General features: G+C 42.1%; 1 protein-coding gene across 8 annotated transcripts; it reads right to left on the bottom strand.

Annotated features, from left to right (window-relative positions):
- Window positions 1-359: 359 nt before the first annotated feature.
- On the bottom strand, window positions 360-15,141 carry Rab26 (RAS oncogene family member Rab26). Of its 8 annotated transcripts, none has more exons than XM_018008212.2 (7): window positions 12,948-13,082; window positions 6,697-7,428; window positions 4,496-4,606; window positions 2,086-2,194; window positions 1,890-2,000; window positions 1,529-1,673; window positions 360-1,341 (listed from the first exon to the last, which is right to left on the bottom strand). In XM_018008212.2, the coding sequence occupies exons 2-7, from the start codon at window positions 7,375-7,377 to the stop codon at window positions 1,227-1,229; spliced, it is 1,272 nt and encodes a 423-aa protein (XP_017863701.1). In that variant the 5' UTR covers window positions 7,378-7,428; window positions 12,948-13,082; the 3' UTR covers window positions 360-1,226. The 8 variants fall into 8 exon arrangements, with proteins under 8 accessions (XP_017863701.1, XP_089322995.1, XP_017863699.1 ...); XM_089466869.1 differs by having other exon boundaries at window positions 6,697-7,431; window positions 12,948-13,077; XM_018008210.2 differs by lacking the exon at window positions 12,948-13,082 and adding an exon at window positions 11,556-12,927.
- Between the last annotated feature and the right edge of the window lie 64 nt (window positions 15,142-15,205).

Here is a 15,205-nt window from a genome sequence, read left to right on the forward strand (position 1 = left end):
CAATGAATGACAGTGTTGGAAAATTAATGCAGACAACCAGCGAAATGCGCGCGTATTCAAATTCGAAATAAAACAAGTTACCATTTTTTTGTTAAACCACATTCAATGTAAATATGTATTTGTTGTTATGGTATATTTGTAGTACATTACATATGTATGCATGCATGCAAGCTTCTTGCTTAAAGATAACGCTGTTTATTTATATGTAGTTTACTTTCATTTTATATGATATAAAGTTTGCGTTGGTATTCCGAATGCATCCGTAGTTGAGTAGTTGTAGTGATTAACTGCATATATTGTATTGCATATAGAACATGCCAAACTTTACATAGAGATTTAGCTAACTTAATTGCATAGAGTATTTGATAGTTAAATTTTCTTTTATTTTTGTTTCTTTTCACTGGTGTAAATAATTTAAAATAGTTGTAGTCATTAAACATTAAAGATCTCCTTATCATTTTTTTCCCGTTTTCATTTAGGTGTGGGGTTTTTAAAACTTAACGGTAGGCATAACACTTAACGATACATAATAAAACAGAAGTCTCAATAAATACAATTAATAGTTTTTGTTAAGGTAAATTGAGTGATTGTTTCTCATTAATTGGGTTTGGTTCAATCTAGATTGGTTGCTTCTGGGCAATGCCTTTATATAATATACGTGTGGCAAATGCTCGATTCGCACATATTGTTTTCAGCCACTAACAGCTTACAACGCGGTTATAACAAATACAAATTAGAGCGCCCGATTTATCGACGACGTGCTGGACAAATATCAATGATGCATGATTTTGCTGCACTTTGCGCCATTTGGGTTTGTTCGTTTCCTGCAAGGACTTTTCTATTATCCTCGCCAAAAAATAAAGTATGTACTTGTTTGTATATAGATATATCTGTATATGTATTCATGTATATATATTATCCAATATTAAACGCCCACTTATACAATTCCGATCCCCTCTCTACTTGTATCCTCCTCATACATCAATTTACACACAAACACATTCCCGTTAGGAGCTTCCTAAAATGTTTGCCTCACGCGTGCCCTATGAATAACCAATTATTTGTATTTTTCTTTTCTGTCGATTTGGCATTATTCATTCCATTTCTTTCTCATTTTTTTTTGGGTTTTGCAAAGTTTTTCTTTTTGTACAAATTTGCGCTTTGTTTTGTGAGCTCTTTTTTGTGGGTTTTGTGCAAAGTTTTCATTGTGCTGGAAGAGAAACAATTTACATGTTCCTGCATTGAGCACAAACAGACCGAGCCTTTGTATTGTCACGCACAAAATCATGCACATTGAATTTTCCATCATCGCCATGCTCGTAGCCGCGACTCTTCAGCTGCCTGTGGAGAGAAAGGCGAAGCGAATGGACGTGTGTATTAGTACATCGATTACAGAAAGGGGAAGTGGGAAAAGTAATAAATTTTTAACTGAAACCGAACTGTATTAAAGTCAAATGCAGAACAACTTTAGAGCTTATTAGAAACTCTAGTCTAACTCGCTTTCAAGTCAATTTATTTAGTGTCTCACCTGGCCACCGCTGTGAATGCCAGCTCCACATTGAGTCCGGTCTTGGCAGATGTCTCCATGAATGGTACGTCGTGCTCCCGTCCTAGTCGCTCGCCATCCTCGCGCTTCACCTGCCGCTCGCTGCTGCTGCAATCGGCCTTGTTGCCTGTGTGCGGATCAGAAGGGCGGCCAAAGCAGGGCATGTTGCATGTGGCATGTGGAGTGCGACAAAAGTTGCAAAGTTTAAACTCGTAATTAAATCAAGTGACCAACAGTTGGCAACCCAACCGCTGCAGCTGCAACTGCAGCAGCAACTGTAGCTGCTAAAAGCTGCCTTTAATCAAATCTATTTTGTATTCCTCGCCGGCAAAGTGAATCTCACCTATTAAAACGATGACAACGTCCTCCTGCGCGTACTCACGTATCTCGCCCAGCCAGGCGCGTATGTTGTCGTAGGTGGTCTTGTTGGTCACATCGTACAGCAGCAGCAGCGCTGCAGCAGCCGGAAATTAACAAAGAAAATAATGGGAAATCGCATCAGAGGCCCAAAACTCAATTGCAGCAGCTGTTGCACTCACCGTGGGCATCGCGATAATAGGCGTGGGTTACGCTGCGAAAGCGCTCCTGTCCGGCCGTATCCCAGATCTGTAGCTTGACGCGCGTGCCATCGACAACGACCACCTTGTTCTGCAATCGAGTTATGCGGCAGATGTTATGTAAAAAGAATTTGTTATTGCCCTGAAAACTTCATTGTGATGCGAAATGCAATTAATTTACAAAATGTGCATGCCAAAGGGAACGCCAAATGTAAGAGATATATGTTTATAAAGAGAGAATGAGAGAGAGAGAGAGGGAGAGATAGGGAGAGATAGGGCACAGATGGCTCTGCGTATACTTAATTAAATGGGTTCAGGGGCACATGGAGTATACGTAGCGTTGGCCCAAAGTGGATACATATCAGGTGCTAAAATTACATGAATACATCTACAGTTAACATGCAGATTCAGCATCATTCTTGACCTCAAGGCGGAGGGCAAGCACCAGCGCTAATCAGTGACTACTCAGACAGTCAGTCTACATAACATACAATGAAAGCGGGCAATAAGACAAACATCATCAAGATATGTATATGTCTATATGTGTGTGTGTGTGTGGATGACAGCCACATTGACTTGCTTTTATTGTATGAAAAAAAGAAAAAAAAAAGCATATCAAAAAGAAAGCAAAAACAAATCGAAAGCAAACGTCAACTTTCTAGCTAAGTAAACAAAAAGTCAATGCACTGAGCCAACATTGAATATAATTTACTGTGAAATTCATTTAGTGAAGCACAGTGGAAACGGTCTACATAAATAATGAATATTTCAATGATGTATTCAAGGCAAAATGAAAACTGAATACATAAGTACGTACATACATATCACATAAGGCTGTGTGTATTGCATATCCCCAGGCTTGGCGCGTATTAAATTCACGAGTTCAAAGATTATGTTCGAGAAAAAAAAAAACATACACTAAAAAGTCGCAAGTTTCAATATGTTCAAATTATATATTTATTACACAAAATTAGCATACAAAATAAATTATTAAAAATTAAATGTTTTCCGTTGCATTATACATTAAATATGTAATTTCTTTTCGCTCTATTTCACGCAACATTTATTTGCTCTAGTTTAGATTTTCATAAAATTTATTCAATTTCATTTCGTTGCAACCTTCAATCGGTCGTCAAGACAACAAAAATCATAATAGAAACGAGATGCGCGCATTTATGCTACGGAATTTGACGGAGCAAAAGTTGAAAGGCAAAAATAGCCGCACGTGTCCATTCAATGAGCTGGCAATTGTCCAAAGGACATTTATATTGCTAATGGCAGACATGGCGAATACTTGTAGTATTATTGCGCTTTCATAAATTTATGTGCCATGTGAGCCCTCGGCAATTTTCACGATAATAAAACCTCTAGAAGTTGAAACAAAAACCCCACAATAATAAGCATAATAAAAGCAACAACATCAACTTAAATACGAGTAACAACAAGTGTACAACACAGAGGGAGACAGACAGGCTGGGAGGACACAAACACACACACACACACACACACACACACACACACACACACACACACAGACAGAGACAGACACACAACCATCAACAAGTCCTTTTCAAGTTCATATGCTTTTGTAATAAAGAAGAACTTTTGCCGCAGCAACGCCGGCAACTTGGAGGCACAGAGCAGCTGGGTGGAGGTTGGGGCTGGGTAGGTGATAGGGGGTAAGGGGTTGGGGGCAGCTTGAACACGAGCTAAGCTGGCGGGAAAATATTTTACTAAAGAGAAACGCCACAGCAGCTGAAGAACATGAAAACCGCAAAACAAACAGACAAAGCACTGCACACACACACACACACACACACACAGACACAGACAGAATCAAGTATAAGCAATAGCCGACATTTGGATGACCTGTAATATGTACAATATGTAGCTGAGCAGAGAATACAGATACAGTTAACACATAGCTGGATAAACAACATCGATTAGAGGGAATTACAGTTAGCAGTCGCTGGCAGCAGCTGCGGTTTGTTTGGATTGGACAGGCACAGTGAAAGGAAGAAAGGGTGTTAACAGGGGAAGAAGAAGTTAGATAAACTTATTTGCACACACACACACAGACACACACAGTCACACAGACAACACAGATGAAGAAAAAGTTAATGTGTAAGCAGGTGAAAATTGTATTCAAAGCCTTGACAACTGTTGACAGCGTACAGACAGACACAACAGTTGGTAAACGGAATGGGGTGTACAGATAGAGAGAAAGAGATAGACAGACAGACAGAGAGATTGAAAGAGAGAGAGAGAGACACACAACAATTAGTAACAACAATAAACACAACAGTAACACACACAGAGAAAGAGAGTGAGAGAGAGAGAGAGAGAGAGAGAGAGAGAGAGAGAGAGAGAGAGAGAGAGAGAAATCGCTTACCCTAAAATCAATGCCAACTGTGCTCAGAAAATAGCTGGGCACATAGCGACCATCGCGAAATCGAATCAAAAGCGACGTTTTGCCCACTCCCGAGTCGCCCAGCATTATGACCTGGCCAACAACAACAAGCATGTGCGAGTATGAGTGTGAGTGAGTGTAAATGAAGAAAAATACATTGAGCATTATACAAAAATAATTTATGTGTGCATGTATGTAGCATATGCCAGGCCAACATAATGTAGCTGTATATGTATATGTATATGTATATAAATATGTATATATTTACTAAGCTTCAAAAGGAAACCCCAAAAATAAAATAAAAGCAGCAGACAGCGGACTTGCTCTGCGGCTGCTGTTGATTTAGCTGACTGCTCTCGCCTAAATTGGTTGCTACAGCAGCAGCAGCGCAGCAGCAGCGCCGCCGCAGCAGCAGCAAGCAATTAAAACTTAACTCCAATGCTATATCAACATGCCACGCTGGAGATTCCACGAAACTGAAGCTGCAATGCGCATCTCAAGTCTGGAATGGCAGATGCTTGATTTATAAAATGTGCTCCAAATTTAAATAATGCTTAGGAATAAAGTGAAAACGTTTAGCGCTGCGTTAATGTATATCTAAATGTGAAACATTAATGCTAATTAAAGCCAAGTTCAAGTTCATCTTAATATTTTGTAAATTTCTAATGTATATTAACTATTAAGCCCGACCTTAAAGCACTTGAGAGCGTGCCACAGCTCCTGCTTCTGGTTTCTGCCATGAAATGTTTACTGAAGCGTTCAAGTTCATAAAAATAATAGCGACCTGTTTTTGTCGACATTCAGAGTCTGTTCTGTTTTTTACTTTACTGCACCGTGATTAAAAACAGCTTAGCTTCAGCGAGCAACAAGAGAAATGGCATGCTTCGGGCAATGAAACAGATATTTGAAACGCTTCTTATATAGTATATGCACAATCCAGTTTGGAGTTTCATAGAACTTGCTTTGCTATTTAAATAGGCTCTCAGCTCGTAATTAACAGCATTGGGAAATGGCGCTGCCTTTGACCTCTGCAAATAAACCAACTAATTTGCGTATTTTACGCAAAACTTAATCATTTGACGGCGCACACACACACACACGGCGTATACGCAACGCAGCTCGTATAACTTATGCAAATGTTTGCGCTGAGCGTGAAGTTTGTTTGCCAGCTGAAAAAGCTTGGCCAAACAGAAGTAGCAAAGCCAAATATATATATGTAGTATGTATGTAGTTAAATATATTAGTTTTAGTTTTTCATTTAACTAGAAGCAGTAATAGAATATTTTAGTCATAGCTAGCTGAGCTTTTTTTACTGGAAACTCCATTAATTTCCGGGAATTTCGCTCACAATCGAAATTGCAGTGAATTTGCTTTTGAGTGCATTTAAGCTGCGCATTAACTTTGCTTTCTTTTGCTTTATTGTTTCATATTGATGATTATTATTTCTTGCCTTTTTATGCCTGTACAGTTGGGCGAGACAGCAGTCGCAGCCGGTGCCGGACCATTTGTCGTAATTCCAGCGAATTGCGCTAATGAAAAGCATAAAGCAAAACTGTTTTAGCAGCGCAGTAGCCGCCATTTATTGACAGGACACACTGAAGGACACACGCGGCCGAGCTGAGGCCCAGCGACAACATGTTGACAGCGAAATTCCAAAATTTAGTTCGCACTGCGATTCTCTGTTGCCTTTGCAGAGAGCAACAGAAAAGTCTATTGTTTAATTTCCCTCTTTTTAGCATTTGATGACTTTATTTTTGAGCTGCTTATGTAAATGGCATTGTAAATCAGGAATGTCGTAAAATCGTACAAATAATGCGACTGCAAATAACACGAGGCGAAGTCGTTAAAGACGCAGGAGTCAGCCAGGCACACGGGCGAACAGACAAACAGAGAGACAGTCAGACTGTCAGACAAGCGGACAGATAATCAGTCAGACTGAGCTGCACGTAAATCAATTTGCGGCTCAGGCCCTGATAAAGAGCCTTGGCTGGGATTTGGCAGCCTGTTTAGCCGCTTATAAATACTTATAAATTTCGGGAATTTCGTTTGCTGTCGTCCTTTTTGTAATGCAAATTGTCAGAGTCAACAGGCTTTTGGTCGTGCGCACTTAAGGTTCATGTCGGCTGCGGGTGAACGTGTCGTGTTGGTTAGTGTGTGTGTATTTGTGTGTGTTTCATTGTCACCTTGCCCATGATATCGAAATCCTCATCCTCGTCCTGGCCAGGTGTCGAGGAAATCATGCGTATGAGCGCACGTCCAGCTGATTTGCAGAGCGTGGCACCGGCGCCATCGCTGCCAGGTGCAGCAGCAGCCGCGCTACCTTCCGCCCCACCGCCAGCGCCTGCGCCTCCACCTCCACCTCCGCCTCCTCCAGTATCCAGGAGCGGCTGCTGCTCGGCAGCTGCGTTGATTCGCATGCTGTTTAGAAATCTGCTGCTGAAACCATTTCCACTCGACTGCGACTGAGCCTGGGACGACGTCTGCTGCTGCTGCTGTTGTTGTTGTTGCTGCTGCTGCTGCTGTTGCTGCTGGAGATGATCGCGATAGAGTTGCGATGGGCTCATGTATTCCGGCAGCAGCGGCTGCTGGGACAGCGACTGCTGGCGCTGATGCACAATGACGCTGGGCCGACGCTTGGGATAGCCATCGTCATCCGAATCATCCGAGGCGATGCCGTTGATCTTGTCCAGGGTCTTGGGCGGCAGCTGGCCAGGTGTAATGTGCTGCCAGGTGGGCTTCACCAGCGACTCGCGGCGCGTGGGCGAGGCGTTGCTCACACTAGTGACCAGCGATGCCTTGCGAGTTGCTCCAGTGCTGGTGCCAGCGATGGAGTCGCTGCGATAGCGCGTTTGCTGACGTCGCATCTCTGAAACCGCTCGAATATGCCACTTTCAATCCGCAAGACAATCAATTCGCTGCTGTATAAAGGTGCAAATGCAAATTGGCTTGATTCAATTTCAAACACGCCAGCGTACGCAATAAATCAATAAACTAACTGCTACCCATCATCATCATCATCAGAATCAGAATCATCATCATCATCATCGTTATCATAATCCAAGCCCCATAATGACGCACAGTCCCAACAGCAAACCCACCACAGCAATAGCTCACTCAGTCCCCGGACCCAACTTCAACTCGACAACTCGACTCGAATTTGTGAATCGAAATCGGGTTGCCAACTTTGCTGAGGCAGCGCATAAAGCAAAAGACAAAACTTTTGCCCTAAAAAACTCATTAAAAATCATAAAAAAAATAAAAATAAAAATAAAAACAACAAAGTTCAAAGTATACGCATAACAACAACCACAACAAATAATAGAGCTCTATATATAGTCCACCGTAATCATAATACAGTCGCTGAAAATTTAATAAACTTCGTCAGTTCTAATTTACTTTGGCCAGTTGAGCAAAAGCAAGTTAAAATTCAGAACTCAGCAGCAGGCGGAACTTTAAAAAGAGCCAAAAGGCAGTTAGACACAGGCACAGCGGGCCCATTGGGTACTGTACAGGTAGACAGGTGCACAGGTGCAAATTGAATGTAATTGGCTTGCCAACAGCAGCGTCGCAAGCCAGGACGAAAACCGAAACCGCGCAAGGTTAGCTTTCCCCCAGGACCACAAATGTTGCTGCTATTGTCGTTGACACCCACACTCACACTCACACACACTGACACAGACACACGCACGCACGGCCGAATGGCCGGATTATAGTCCGGGAGTTAGGTGGACCACCGTCGCTAAATCAACAGTTGGCAAGCAGAAACCACAAAAGCCAACAAACGCACGCCTCAGCGCAGCATTTTGGACAATAATTGGGAATTGAAAAGGCTTCATCGAGAGCGGCGCAACCACGTGATTAGCCCACATGTCTATTTACGCAACTGTTTTACAATTTTCACTTGCCATTAGGAAAAGTTATGTGTGTGCGGGAAAAACCTGCTCAAACACGTTATCTGACCCGAAAAACTTTTCAAAATGAATAAAGTATAAAATTTAAATGCAAATTTCACATGGAAAATCCAGTTTGTTTTGGGGGAAAAAAAACCTTGTTTAGGAATGCTTTAGGAAGCCCCATAAGTCGAAAGTTTCTGTGATTTTCCATACGAAATTTGATCATTGCCTGGAACTGTCCATTTCAATGTCATGCAACTAGAACATTCTCATTTAAATTCGATATATTTTATGCTCGTTTCTGTAGCTAAAATCAATAATAACAACAATTTTGCGTTTGCTGCAGCTGATGAAACTTTTCTGCCAAGCGAAATATTTGCATTGACATTTGTTCGGCAAAGTTTGCTGTTTTCTGTTTTTTACTGTATTGAACGTCTGTCAAACAGGAGGATAATAGGATTGTCAATACTACATAATGCTGGTGCGCATATAGTTTCACAATTTCACAAGAAACCAGCCGACGAGACAGAGGCAAACAGTTGATTGGCACGGCGGCGTAGTGTGCAAATCGTACTGCCAATTCACCTTTGCCCGGGCACACTTCAATGTCTTAAACGTTGGCATTAAAAAAGAATGAAGGAAAGAAAACGTTTTTATATACACAAAAATATATTTATGCGAAGCCTGAATAGCAGCCAGCCGGGCGAAACTTATTTCGTACCGTCTGGAGTGCCGCTGTCTGCGTGTAATTGGGCCCAAGTCCCAGTTACAGCTGCCCGGCGCCACAGCAGCTCTTTAAATAAAGTTCATCGCCTGTCCGCACGTGCCCCGACTTGACTACACTTGAAGACCCGGCGAACTATGGCCCAGAAATTGCAGCGAGAGGCTCAGGACCAACGTACTCGGGGCTTAAATTGTAAGCCGATATCACTCGAAGCCCAAGGACTCCACTACATAAAATAAGGAGCAGCAAAAAGTGTGCATTACATGACAATTAGAGCGCAGTGTGAGCGGCCCCAGAGGGCGCCTAAATGAAAATAAATTGCGAATATTTGGCGAAAATAAATGTCAATAGATCAGCAAATTCCCGTCTCAAATATTTCCTATCATATTCATGCTAGTTTATGTCATCTGCCCTCGACGTATCAAATATCAAATTTATTATTTTCAGCCGCATCCTTTTCTAAAGTGCGACCTTTTCGGCCAACGGGCGCAACCTCTTCCATTCGCTGGGTCACCTTTTTTTGCGCAGTGTATCGACCCATAAAAATGACCTTATCGTATTAGTGCAGCATAAAATTATATATAATCAACTTTACATTGGCAATCTGGATGCTGTGATAAGAAAACTTTTTAATTGGGTTGCCATCGCAACGAGCTGCTTCAACGGCTCGAACGGCTCCAATGGCTCGAACTGGAAAATTGTCAGCGACAATAGAGTTGCGTGATGCCTGAATGAATCGAGGAGCAGCATTTCAGACTGCGCGTAATTACATCAATCTGAAGCAGAAATGAACCCTCCATTCACGACCGATTGAGCATGTTTCGTAAAGCCTACGCAGCATAAGCGCAGACTCTACCTACGTCAAAGGCTGGCTACTTACGGGGAATGCCTATGCCCCTCCAAAGTACACGGTTTCAATACACGCAGACACACAGTCAATCATGCGTTCAATCGGGCGGCTAAAAGTGGGCAGCGAAGAGGCGCAGCTGGCAGCAGACAATGGCTTGCTGATTGCATGGACAGCTTTAAGGAAATGGCCAAAACACACACAGGCAGGCACCGAGCACAGCACAGCACAACACAGCTCAGCACACCATATGTGGGCGTGTGCGTGAGTGGGCGTTCCAGTTTATTTTAACAGGAAACTGGCGAGCCAATGCTGGGCAACCGAATGGACAGCTTTACATTGATGTGCGGCTGCCGTAAAACGTTTTATGATGGCATTTGTGATGAAAGCCACTCAACAGCTAGTTGCAGCAGCATGACTACAAGAGGATACGACAGCAAACACAGTAACAACAACAACAACAGCAACTGACAACAGCAAAGATTTGCTATAGTAATCGGCTTAAATTGCATTTCCGTAAAAACTTTCGCAACGGAAAATGTCGCAACTGAAGCAGTTTCCATGGAATCCCTAGGCTCCTGCCTGGAATTTGAAAAGTGGTTTTTAATTAAGCCAGCCTTGAACTTGAGCTACCTGCAGACAATGCAAGTGGCCACACGGAATAGAAATTGACTTTCGATTATTGAATGCACAGAAGGCGTATAATTAATACGCAGTTGAGCAAGATAAATGCGCCCGAGGACATCTGCAAAACGAGCAAACGAACGAGCTGTCGATGCGTGCGACAACACCGACAACACAGACAACAACAACAACAAAAACATCACATTCGCAGTCAATTGCAGAGGGACTGCATTAACAGACTATAAATAAGAGAGTACGACAAATCGGATTTCTAGTGAAATTTATGTGCAATGGATGTATATATGAGATATAAATGCTAGCATTAAATCAAATTATTTGTACGCTCAATGTAGTAGTTTTGCTTGAGTTTTGCATGATTCAATTGATATAGGAAAATTTTAAACTAATAAATAAATAACTAATTTAATTACTTATTAGACTATTTTCTTTTCATCTATTTAAAAATGTTCGAACAAATCAAACAGAATTCTAAGTACTTCCAAAAACACTTTAACTATTGCACAAAACAAATTTGCAAAGTGAAGCAACAATAATTTAATTAAGGCATATTTCTAATATACACTCAAACACACACACACACACACACACAAGCACAAATCAATTTTTATGAGTTGCCTTCCATAAATTGTTTTCATCTATTTTGAAACGCGCAGACATCAAAAAGCCCAAACACACACAGACATATTCACTATAATATACAGTCAGACACACACACATACACACACGCACTCAAGCACACACAGCATTGAACAGCCAATAACTGAAAATGTTGCAAGTTGCAGCAAAGTCGTGGTGCGCTCAAAAGTATGCAACGAAGTTGTTTAGCATTCAATGCGCCGTTTCTGTATGAAAGGAGCTGTGCTTGTGTGCGTGTGTATGTGTGAGTCTTTGCGTTTGACAACACAATGTTCGAAGCGTTCTTTTTCACTTTACATTACTCAACGACAATGCCGTTTGAAAATCTGTGCACAGTAACTGAAATTTGAATGGATGCTGTGTGAGCAATTGCGCGACCGTCAATCGAAGCGTCAAGAGCAGCGCACAAAACTAAACTGAACACGCAGCCAGAATCATCGAAAGCAGCAGGCGACAGCATCCAGCGCCAAAGTGCTTCAGCTATTGGCCCGAATCGAGCTCGTGCAACTTCGGCTCGCACAGCAGTGGCAACAGCCCTGGCCTAGAAATGCGTACAGCCAATGTCGGGCACGCGCCAGAAGTGCGTCCAAAGGGACTGCTGGAGTGTGGCACGAATATGTGGACCAGGTGGCAGGGTTGAACCTTGGAAAAATATAACTGTTGCACTTGAACTTCATTGGCTTGCTGGCCGACATGCTGCTGCTGCTGCTGCTGCTGCGGCTGCTGCTGCGTTGCTTCGTGCTGCGAACTGCGAAAGTGAAAGCCGGCAACAGGTTGTGAATACAAAATTCGTTGCCTACTTGAGGGCGCACTCGAAAGCTTGCAGCTGGAATTAATGCAATTTAGCGTTCATTTCGGAATATTCCACTGAAATTGAGGTAACTTTTTTGTAAGTAGAATATTCGTAAGTTCATTGAAAAATATATAAGAATATATATTTCATCCTCTATTTATTTAAATGAAAATTATAAAACATAATTTAAATTTAAATGGTTTGTTTAAGAGTATATCTATTACCCTCAAATATTCTCTTATACTTTTTAATTAATAATATCCTTTTTACTTTGACGAGAGCTTTATAATAATAATTCCGTTAAGCCTTCAACAGAATCTCTCTTAGATCTAAGTCGTAATCAGCTAATCAATCAAATTGTTGCGATACCTTTTGCCATCGCTTATGCGTGACGTGTCGTAAATGTTATGAAGTGCGCATTCACACACACACACACCCATACACACATACAGCCACATACACAATACATACACACCCACCCATACATATACTGGCATAGCCTAACGTGTCGCTTTTATGGAGTTATTTTTATGCCATCGGAGCAACAAAATCAATGCGAATGCGCTGCTGAGATTTGTGTGCGATATAAATAGATTTCAGCATGAAGTACATGAAACGCCCCGCAACACAACAATATGTTGCTTACAAAACCCTTGCGGCTGCTGCTCAATTACAGTTACTCATACACACACAAACACACACCAGCACAGACAGTCACGGGCTTAACTAGGCGCGCACAGCAAAGCCACGAAAGAGGATTATGAATCTATCTGTGTTTTTGAAAGCCTCAGGAACGTAAACTTTGGGCATGCACAGGTGAAGGGAGAAGGATGCACAGATGCGTTGCTTAAAAGTCATTAACTTACTCTCTCTCTCTCTCATTTGTTAGGACTTACCGTTAGTGCAATGCCAACGGTGGCAGAGAAGGAGCCCAAACGAAACTCGCCCGTATTGTATTTGACCAGGAAGGAGGTTTTGCCCACGCCAGAGTCACCTAGCAGGATCGTCTTGTGATTGATGGTGTCGTCGAAGGGCTGCTGATGGGCCGGTGGCGCTGTCTGATGCATGTCCACCTCGTCGTAGCGATACGAGCGCCAGCCATCATCGTAGTCATCCTCCAGCTCGTAGTCCGCATTACCGTAGGCATACATCTGCATTGCTTCGCGGGATGGCCGATAGCCCGGATAGCCGGTGGCGGAGCGCTGAACGGGAGCCATGATGGCATCATGGTCATGGTAATGATGGCTACTCGTCAGGCTCTGCTGGCTGCTGCTGTTGTTGTGATTGGTGTTGGGGTGGTGATGATGATGGTGCTGATGCTGCGACACCGGCGCTGCCACCGGATTGTAGCAGCCATCTCCAAAGGGGCGACGGCGCAGCTCCTCGATGCGTGCTTTGGTCGTTTCCGCATCCTCGAAAACATCGTCGCTCATGCTGCTCGCATCATCAAGATGCGTTGTTGATGCTGTTGTTCCTCCAGTTGTTGTGGCGTTTGCCATTTTGAGGTTTGTGTCTTGACTAAGCAGAAGCAAAGCTGAGCTTTTAACTTGATATCCACACGAAGGCGTGCTTTTAGGCGCTCCCACGCGCAAGTTCGCTCATTCACTCTTTTCCTCACTCTCTCTCTCTCCCTTTATTTCTTTGTTTTCCTCTGTATCGCTCTCTTTATGACTTTGACATTTAGCGACGTCTGGCAGTCCGGTTTATGGCACGTTTTCTGAATGAATTTGATTTAGGGCCTGCTGCGGGGGCTGCAGTATGCGTGGCGGCTCTTTATTATTTATACATATGATATATGTATGTGTATATTTATATATAATGTGTATATATATGTATGTGTATATTTGCTCTAAACTTAATAAGTAACTTGGCTAAGCTTATCTATATTGAAATTCCCTAAACGTATATTCGTTAGTTTCTTTTCAATTGAACTTTGATTTTGTTTTTTTTTCCTTTGTTGGAGTTTTTGGTTGTTGGTGTTTTTGGTTGCTTGGTGTTTTAGTTAAAGCCACTAAGTAATTGTTAAGTATAAATTGTAACTAGCTAAACATATTGACTAGTTCATCTAAGGGTTAAGCGCTAATTGGTGCTGTTTTTTTGTTTTTGTTTTTTTTTTTTTTTTTTTTTTTAGTTTTCTTACTAGATTAATTAGAGTTAATATTAGTACAGTTTTTCTTCCTGTCGTCTCTGCTTGGTGTTTTGTTAAAGCTTTTTGTTGAATTAGTTTTTGTTTTTTAGTCTTTCTCTTCAATTTTCAATTAAAATTTGCTTCAGCGAAAATATTGCGTTTGATTCTTGGCATGTTTATTTTTTTTATTGGGTTTTCTTTTCGTTTCATTTGTTTTGTTCTTTTGTTTGTTTGGTGTTTTTGGTATTTCACTATCACAGCGTAAATAAATATATCGTTAATAGCGTTGCCTTCGTCGCCTGCTCCTCACTAATTAGATAGCCATGTTGAGCCCCCGGCCGCAGTTCGACATCCACTTCCACTTCCAGTTCATCCGATGCTGACGTCTTCATTTCCCTTTGTTATCTGTCAAACGTAATAACGGCAATGGCATCCTGCGCCCCAGCGCCGCATTTAGTGCCATTCATCGACCCAATCTATGACGACAAAGCAGGCCCAATTGACATGGGCAACAACAACGTATTTACTATAGGCTGCCGCAGCTCGACATCCTTTTTGGGTCATTGTGTGTGTGCGTGTGTCAACGTGTGCGCGTATGCATGTGGCTGTGTGCGTGTGTATGTGTGCTTGTCGTATGCGGCCTGTTTTCACATTTTCGATTTCCTTGCGTTTACTTGATTTGCGAACTATACACTACGATTAAAAATTACTGCGCGTTTGTATCTGTATGCGGTGCTGTCGAAAATCGCGTTATCACATTGTTATTTATTTAGTATTATAAAAATCATTTTGCACTCAACACTCTCGCACACATACTCAGACGTTGCAAATTTGATTTATTTTGTTCGCACTTGAAGCAGTGACACCAAGTCACATTAACATCATAATGCTGAATAAGTTCATGGGCGGATTTTTATGCTGTTTGCCTGCGGCCACACCTTACGATCCACACTTCAAACTCCACTCCTCTTCATCCACAACAAATTTCTCGCAACACTATCTGGCAACCGATGCCTGGTGGCGGGT

The sequence above is a fragment of the Drosophila arizonae genome, chromosome 4 (genome assembly GCF_054131065.1).
Source record: "Drosophila arizonae isolate 15081-1271.41 chromosome 4, UAZ_ARI_1.0, whole genome shotgun sequence".
In the NCBI taxonomy this organism is placed as follows: Eukaryota; Metazoa; Arthropoda; class Insecta; order Diptera; family Drosophilidae; genus Drosophila; species Drosophila arizonae.

Excerpts from the sequence above, each read along its gene's own strand:
- Rab26 (XM_018008212.2), bottom strand. The coding sequence starts at position 7,377 with ATGCGACGTCAGCAAACGCGCTATCGCAGCGACTCCATCGCTGGCACC. Across the intron at positions 2,001-2,085 it reads CTATTATCGCGATGCCCACG|CGCTGCTGCTGCTGTACGAT; the intron begins GTGAGTGCAACA and ends CGGCTGCTGCAG. Across the intron at positions 1,342-1,528 it reads GCATTCACAGCGGTGGCCAG|GCAGCTGAAGAGTCGCGGCT; the intron begins GTGAGACACTAA and ends TTCTCTCCACAG.